The sequence below is a fragment of the Panthera onca genome, chromosome X (assembly GCF_046562875.1).
Source record: "Panthera onca isolate mPanOnc1 chromosome X, mPanOnc1 haplotype 2, whole genome shotgun sequence".
Taxonomy (NCBI): Eukaryota; Metazoa; Chordata; class Mammalia; order Carnivora; family Felidae; genus Panthera; species Panthera onca.
Genome location: NC_138357.1, coordinates 1891035 through 1899391, shown reverse-complemented (window position 1 = coordinate 1899391; position 8357 = coordinate 1891035). Strand labels below are relative to the sequence as shown.

General features: G+C 59.6%; 1 protein-coding gene across 3 annotated transcripts; it reads left to right on the top strand.

Moving 5' to 3' along the window:
• The first annotated feature begins 256 nt into the window (after positions 1-256).
• TMEM187 (transmembrane protein 187) lies at positions 257-5558 on the top strand. Of its 3 annotated transcripts, none has more exons than XM_081792785.1 (2): positions 257-931; positions 4335-5558. In XM_081792785.1, exon 2 carries the CDS (start codon positions 4476-4478, stop codon positions 5274-5276), a length of 801 nt encoding a protein of 266 aa, XP_081648911.1. In that variant the 5' UTR covers positions 257-931; positions 4335-4475; the 3' UTR covers positions 5277-5558. The 3 variants fall into 3 exon arrangements, with proteins under 3 accessions (XP_081648911.1, XP_081648909.1, XP_081648910.1); XM_081792783.1 differs by having other exon boundaries at positions 257-957; XM_081792784.1 differs by lacking the exon at positions 257-931 and adding an exon at positions 966-2359.
• Positions 5559-8357: the final 2799 nt, after the last annotated feature.

Below are 8357 nucleotides of genomic sequence, written 5' to 3'. Positions count from 1 at the left end.
ACCCCCCGCCCTCGCACGGCTTCTCAGAGCCAAGGCCTCTTAAAGGACCCCCGCGCTGCCCCGGGGCGAGGGCCCAGGTCCACCGCGCGCCTAGCTAGGGCTCAGGCAGCTCTCGGGTCAGGCGCAGGCGCGCCCAGCCCCGCGGCCCACCCCCTCCCCCCCCATTGCGCCCTCACGCCTCCGCCCTGGGAGCCGCCATCTTGCCACTTCCCTTCGCCCGGCCGTCCACGGGCGTCAATAGCGACTTTCAGCACAAAACAAAGATGGCGGCTGAGGCCTCTGGTGAATGCCCGGATGAGGATGCCTCAAACGAGCTCGGCCCCGCCCCCCCTGGGAACATTCCCCCGGGTCGCTTAAGGAACACACGCCCGAGGAGTTGCCTCTAACTAGCAGTGGACACAGGGCATAGGCTGCTGGGGACGGCCGACGGGAAACGTTAGAGCTGCAGCTTGGGCCGGAGAGTGGACATGTTTCCGCTCCCCACACCCAGGGGCCGCGGGAGAAGCGGCCCAAGACACGCCGCGGGGGGAGTCGGAGGCGGGGCGAGTGGGCGGTGACGCAGCCGGCTCCCAGGCTCGCCGGCCCCGCCCCCGAGCGCCGGCGCCACCGCCCGCGCTCTAACGAAAGGAGACGCGCCGCGCGCCCGGGCCCGCTCCCCGTCCCCCGCCCCGCCGGCTGCAGGGCGGGCGGCCAGGCCGGCGGTACCCGAACCGAGCGGGCGGGCGCGGGAGAGCTCCGTGTCGCCCCGCGTCACCTCGCGTCACCCCGCGTCACCCCGCTCCGCCTGCTTCCCAGAGCCCGGCGCCCCGCCCCGCGCGCAGGCGCAGGGCCGCTTCTCGGGTCCGCCCTTTCCCGAGATTTGAATTTTCCCCAGCCAAGATAGAGAGGCAAATACCCGGATGGTGATCGCTGGTCTTTTCGCGCCAATACTGTAAGTTCTCGCAGCAACCTTAAGAGGTGGGTACTGGCATCGCTCCCATGTGCCAAGTCTTGCAGGAGGCCGACCGGTGGCTGCACGGTCATCTGCACTGGCAGACTCAGGCTGTAGTGCAGGGGCCCTGAGCTGGTGTCTGTGAGCTTGAGGCAACCACAGAGGATTTTTCCACTTTCTCTCAGCTTTATTTCATTTTTATTTTCACCAACCCCGAGTTGAAATTTGGCGTTTCCCGCAACTACGAATATAGGCCACAGAGCACACACAGAGTGTTAGCCTGGTGGCTTTGTCACCAATGGAAGTGACACCATTTCAGATCGCTTAGCTTTTGTTGTAGTTATCTTGAAATGAACTCAAGTACGAGACCTGCCCATACATCCTGTAATTTAACTTACCAGTAAAGAAGCACATATATTACCATATCACACATTTTCCAAAATATTTTCATACCATCTCTCGACCTGTAAAGTTTATGTTGTAACTCTGTTTCTATGTATTTGGAAGCATTTGTTTGGGAAAGGCCACAGAGACCTGTGGCGGCCAGAGGACAAGAGCCCTGGCCTGTATATGGGTGTGCCGCCAATTGCCCTAAATGACCTTGGGTATTCACCTCCTCTCTATGGCCCCGAGTCCTTCCCTGTAACATAAGGAAGGTGAGCTGCTGGTTTCCAAAGACCTTGACTGAATTCAGCAGTTCTCTCCCTGGAGTTTAGGAGTCACTGGAGTTGTTCGAGGCTTCTTGGGTATCCAGGTGTCCCAGAGTGATCTCACCTGCAAGGGATGTCCCACATTACAGCCCTCAAGCTGGCACCCCCTTATCTGCAGAAAGGCAGCAAGGGTGGTCGGGACAGTCAGGGACACGACAAGCGGTGGTCATAAATGCTACAGGGAAGAAGCCAGCACTGTGACAGGTGATAGTGGCTCCTGCATAAATGCGTATAGCCGCGGGAAGCAGGGGAGAGTGAGGAACGTGTGTTAACCCCTTAGCCAGGATATCGTCCTGCTTTGCAGAACTTCTCCAAGAGACTCCACAACTGTGGGCCAGTGCCTTTGGCCTTTGTGTGCCAGGTGCTGGGGGAATCTGTAAAGAACTTTGAGGGTCATGTCACAAGGGTCGTGGCAGTTCAGGTGTATGGAGGAGCTAGGCCATAAAGTACCCAGCCTGGTCTCCTTGGTGGACTTGGGAAATTGGTTGGATGACATGTCACTTTCAGCTTGCACAAGGGCTCGGGTGGACTCTGCCCAGCAGCCAGAGAGAGGAGTCACTCTCCACGCCCTTCCTGGACCTTCTCTATCAAGCTGACGGTGTTTTGCTCCTGTCCCCGGCTCTTACCCGTGCTTGCTGGCAGATGGGAGGGTCAGGCTAGCGCAGGTCCCAAAGGCCTGGCACTTCATGCCACAGAGCCGGGCCCCAGATAGGTGCAGGTGAGCTGTCCCGGCTGGAGTCAGCAGCTGAGTGGGAAAGCCGCTGCAAGAGAATGGCAGCCGAGTGGAAAGTGTCAGCAGACGTGAGGCAGGAGGGAAGGCGGCCTGCAGAATCTCACTCTGGGCAGGACAGACCGGGCCTAGGGAGCTTTCAGGACTCCAGCGGGAGGGCACTTGGACGTGTGGCCGAGAGACTGGGACGTGATCACTCGTGGAGTAGAGAGCCAGCCACCAAAAGGTGTTAAGCGGGACTGGCACGATCCATTCCAGGGGCGCTCTTGCGGAACGTGCTGGGGGGGGTGGGGGGCTGTCGTGCGCAGACCACATTAGCAGTGGGCAGCCTGGGAACGGGAACCCCGGGACAGACCTAGCCCCCTGGACCCAGAGGCTCTTAGGGAAAGAGCTGGGGCGGGTGTGGACCGCAAGCTGAGGCGGAGGCTCACGCTCAATGAGGAGCTGTAGAGTCAGTATGAGGGCTCTGGTTCACTGGGGGAAATGCTGGGCCCCGTGGTCCTCCTTAACAGCGGACCCCCGAGGCAGGACGGGAGCAGGAAAGGCCAGCAGCACCGTCCCCAGAAAATAGAGGTGGCTGCCCAGGGCCACGTGAAAAGCGAAATGGTAATGTGCCAGTGAAAGCATAGGAAGGACGGAGAGGTGTGGGCTTTGTGCTTGAATGGCCGTGAATTGAAATTGAGCAGGTATTCACAGAGCTTGGGAAGGAGAGCAGGGAATCAGACCCTGCCCTGCCCTGCCCTTTCAGGGCCTGCGTTGCAGGGGGAAATGGAGCTGTGCCTCAAAAACAAAGGGTGCTAAGTGGTCTCCGCCTGTAAGAACTTAGTCCACACGAGGACCGCTCCTGGAGGTACTGGAGGCATCGCCATTCTACACGTATGCAAACTGGGGCCCAGACCGGTGAAGGCCCAAGGTCACACAATTAGCGGGTGTGGGGAGCCGGAGTTTGAACACAGGCAGTCCCTCTCTTCCCCACCTGCCTGCCGCTTTGGCTTTGAGTCATTTGCAGAGCGCGGATCCTTTTCTCTGTTCCATGGCAACATGCTTCCAGGCTACTGGGCCAAGTCACAGCGCAGCTGGCCCCAGAGCAGTTGACAGTCACGATAACTGCATGTTCTTTTTAAACTGTCTGCTTCTCCAACTGCAGGAAATGGAAGGTTTATTGTGGGCCAAGGGAAGCAGGGGATTTGGGATGGTGCGGTGCTTCGGGGCAGGGCAGGAAGGCCCACCTGGCAGATGCTCTTCCTCCTCCCGCTGTCCTCTCCCCCCTCCCTTCCCCTCCTCCTGCCCCCTCCCCTCCTCCTCCTCTCGCACCGCCCCATCCCTTGCCTTGGATTCTAGAACTTGGACCACAGGGAATGGTGTCAAACTGGGTATTTGGTGAAAAGGGCTTGGGGCCAGCTGGAAACTTCAACATTTATGACACCACTGAGGCAGGGAAGCCCATTCTGAATTGTAACAACAGTCCTAGGAAAGGTTGAAGTGTGTAAATGCAGCAGCTCTAAGGGAAGTAGGGCAGTGAGCCGGGTGTTACAGTACACAGATGAAGGACTGAAGGACGGAGCGCATGGGTGTCAGGAGAGAAAGGCATGAAACCTCTAGGGGAGATCTAGATGATTCTAGAAGCCATGATTCTGGAAGCCATGAGTAAGAAGGTGAACATGCTGTGGGTAGCGCTTCACTTTTATTTCTGGTTGGTTTTCTTTCTTTCATTTTTTAATTTTTTAAGTTTTTTTATTTTTTGAGAGAGCAGGTGAGCAGAGGAGGGGCAGCGGCGGGGGGGCGGGGGGGGGAGAGGGAGAGGGAATCCAAGCAGGCTCCACACCGTCGGCACAGACTTGGGGCTCGAAGTCAGGAACAGCGAGATCATGACCTGAGCCGGGGTCGGTGGCTTAACCCACTGAGCCCCCCAGGCGCCCCCTGGATGGTTTTCTTTCTAACCACCCTCTTTTTGTAACCACAGAGGAAAAAGGCAGAACGCCCTTCCACTTCTGCTCCCCAGTCGGCGGAGCCACGGCTGGCCCAGCGAGGGGGGCCGGGGCGCGTTGCTTGGCGGAAGCCGTGTGTGTGAGTTCTGACCTGCCAGTCACACCTGCGGTTCCGCATGCAGCCCGAGTCCACGCGGGCGCTGTGCCACGTGGCTGTGGCCAGCTGCTTCTGCCTGGCCGTCGTCTACGCGGGGGTTTTCGACGGCGTCTCCATTCAAGTGGGCTACGAACACTACGCTGAAGCCCCGGTCGCCGGCCTCCCCGTCTTCCTCGCCATGCCCTTCAACTCACTCGTTAACACGGCCTACGTGCTCCTGGGGGTGTACTGGCTGCGGAGGAAGGCGGTTCCCCTGGGGCACCCCGTGCACGCGCGGAGGGTTCGCTACCTGAAGGACGTGTTCGCCGCCATGGCCCTGGTGTACGGCCCGGTGCAGTGGCTGCGGGTCGCCACGCAGACGCACCGCGCCGCCGTGCTGGACCAGTGGCTCACCTTGCCCATCTTCGCGTGGCCCGCCGCCTGGTGCCTCTCCCTGGACAGGGGCTGGAGGCCCGGCCTGTTCCTGGCCATCGAGGGCCTCTCCCTCGGCAGCTACGGCCTCGCCTGGCTGCACCCCTGCGGCTTTGAGGCCGCGCTGGGCGCACACATCGCGGTGGCCGTGGGCCGGGCCCTGCACGCTCACAGGCGCCACGGCGGCGCCTCCTCGGGAAGGCGCTTGGCGCTGGGCGTGCTGTCCTGCGCGGGCTTCGTGGTCCTCAAGCTGTGTGACCACCAGCTCGCTCGGTGGCGTCTCTTCCAGCGGCTCACGGGCCACTTCTGGTCCAAAGTGTGTGACGTGCTCCAGTTCCACTGCGCCTTCTTGTTTCTGACCGGTTTAAACACCGGCTGGAGACTTCCTCCGGACGGGAAGGCGCATTAAAGCGCGGAGAGAAGCCGCTTCCAGCCACCGATCGCCGCCGTGTCGCCGGTGTGAAATTTCCTTCCCGGGTGCGATAGATGCGAGGGCTCTGCGGAGGGCCGTCCCTTCCTCCGAAGCCACGGGCTTCGGTATTTAGGGGTGAGATGTTATGCTGTGTGCCACTTACTTTCAAAGAGATAAAGCAAATAGCTAAGTGCAGGGGGTTCAGGGACTCATTGTCCTGTTCTTGTAACTCTTCTGTACTTTGAAATTCTTTCCAAATAAAACGTGGGGGTAAAATGAGCCCGAGAAATCCATCACTCTCACGGCGGCAGGGGAACGTTTGTCTGCAATGGCTTCGCGGTTCAGGTCACGTCCGTGGGCTGCTGATGGGGAGACTGAGTCACAAACCCATGCTGAGCAGACCGATGTGGCATCAGTGACGGCCGTGCTGACAGCAGGTCACACGGAAGGAGCCACGTCACCGCAGACCCTTCACGGAACAAGACAGGGCCGTCCGGATGAAGAAACACAGATGTCAAAAGTTGAATTCTCAACGCAACGTTGCCCTCAGAGCCAGGGTGTGGCTCATATGTCCTCCGCAGCAGTGGTTACTGAAGTGTCACGTGTCTGTTTCCATGGAGAGACCCAGAGCATGGCATGAGCCAGCCCCGCACCCCTGCCGTCCCAGGCCCTCAGGAACCACGGTTTCCTGATGGCGTGTCAGGCAGGGCCCGGGAGTGGGCATCTTGAAACCCCCCCCCCCCCCATGCTTCTCGTGCAGACAACAGTGTCCGAAGCAGCGAGCCCAGGGGTGACACTGTGGCCGAAGAGAGGCTGAGGGTTTCTGCCCTCTTCGGACCCTTGAAGGCCATGCTCTTCGTGTTCTTTCTTCCACTTGTTAATGTGCTCTTTTTTTTTTTTTCCATTTTTTTAATGTGCTCTTTAGACGCCTGTTTTATCCCCCGCTGTCTGAGAGGCGTTCAGTCCGTAGAAACAGAGGTGAAGACAGCGTTCGAGAGGACACTGTGTTCCTTCCAAATGGCCTCTCGGGACGGGCTGCCCACACGCACCCACTCAGTGTCCCCCCAGGCCCCTCTTCCTGGAGCCTGCGGGTTGCCATGTGGACCATTGCTGTGGAAACCGGGTCCCCGTACTGGATGTTCTGTCCCAGCTGGGCACCCCTCGAGTGGGTGGGGGGTCCTGACCAGGCCACCGCCCGAAGAACCCCACAGGTGGGGGCCCACGAGCGTTGCCTCTGCTTGGGCAGCGGCCAGCCGAGCTCTGCCCCTCCCGCAAGGCCTGGGCGGATGGTGTGGCCTGGCCCGGGGTCTGGGGCCCAGAGGCGGGACGCGCCAGTGCGTGAGGAACAGGCTGGCATTTGCTTGGGGAAACAGCTTTGTTCCATGGCAGTGTGTTAAAGGCTCCGGATGCCTTAGAAGGGGAACAGCGCTCTGGGGGTCACCAGGACGGCCACCCTTCCCTCAGGCCAGAGGGAGGAAGGACCGGGAGATGTGCGTCCTGAGTCCTGCGTCCTGTCCTGTGGGGGCCCAGTGAAAGGTGAGGATGGGTGGGTGGAGGGAGAGGGGACCAGGGTCTCATATGGGGTGGGTTGCTCTCGGCAGCTGTTTCTGTCACCAACGGGGTGGGTCCCCTGAGAAGTGTCAGGGTTCTGCATAGCTGTGTTCATCCCACACCTTTGAGCAGTAACTTTTCATTTTGTTTCATTTCGTTTTTACCAATACTTATTTAATAAGTAAGCCTGAGAACCTTCTGGTTTTCATTCCACTCTTGTGTCAGGCTGGGTCCCCACAGGAAACAGGTGGCAGGCTCAGATTAGGGTGATTCAGGACAGTTTCATGGAGAACTGTGCACACCGCTGGGGGGCCCGGGGGGCCCTGGCGCGGGGAGGGGGGGAGGGCTGCACCCAAGGGGACACGGGAGGGTGCGGGGACCTCCAGAAACCTGAACCCCTCTATCCTGCTGGTCTCTGTCCAAGGTTATCTGATAAAACGCAGCAGCACAAATGATGTTTCAATGCCAGCCTGTCCCAAATACCACATGCTTGTAGTAAGAAAATTGTTTCATTATTTATCCTAAATTCACATTTAACTGGGTATCTTGTCTTTTTATTTGCTAAGTCAGCTGATCCAAGCAAAGCCAGAGGGCGGGAAACTTCTGTTCCTCAGCCCAACCCCTGGGTTGGGGCCCCTGGAGGAAGAAGGCAGGTGGCTGTGCCCCTGCCCGCCCTCCCCCTGCCCCTGCCCACTGAGCTCTGCCGCCCTTCCCTCTTCTCCTTGGCCCTGTTGCAGTGTGGCGTCCCTCTTCCCGCTGAGAAGCTGGTGGTCACTAGAGGGGCCCTCTCCCTGCTTTGGGCCTAGACGGTTCAGAGGTCCCAAAGCTGGGAGGGATCTCGGAAACCGTCTGCCCCAACTCCCTCACTTCACAGAAACTGAAAGTCTACAGGTCCAACTTGGCTGACGGTTGCATCAGAAATGCAGGCATCCCACCTCCGTGCCCAAAGTCCCACCCATGGCGCTGCTCTGCCTGTCCCCGGAAAGGGCGATGGTGGGGTTTCAGCCCGGTCTCCTCCTTGCTTTCCTGTACCACAGCCTGGGAACCCGCACCACCCCCCACCGCCCCGGTGAAAATAGCTGTATTGGCTTTGCTGCCCATGGATGGGATACAGGCTCGTGGGGGTGGGGGATGGACCACGAGTCAATGGAGAGGACTGGCGGGATTCTGGGGGCCCTGCCACCGGACACGCAGGCGTGTGCAGTTGCATGACAGGTGCAGACACTGCCCGAGGGCCCCTTGCGCTTTAGTGACGTGCCCATGGCTGTGGCTAATCGTGGGCTTCTTCACCCTGTCCTCATCTGGTGCTCTGACTCCTTCCCAGCTTTCGTTGCCTGCAAGAGTCCCCCGCTTCCACGCCCTGGAACGAGCCGCCTTTATCTGGGTCCGTCTCAGCAGTGTCATCGAAGGGCATGTGGGTTTGAAAACCCTGGGCTGCTTTTCCACCTGACGCTCATGATTCACGTTTCTACCAGTGACATGGAGGCCACCCCCGGCCGCCCCGTACCAGAGAGGTGTGAGCGCACG

Bases quoted from the DNA above. Each gene is read 5' to 3' on its own strand.
- TMEM187 (XM_081792785.1), top strand. From the start codon at position 4,476: ATGCAGCCCGAGTCCACGCGGGCGCTGTGCCACGTGGCTGTGGCCAGC.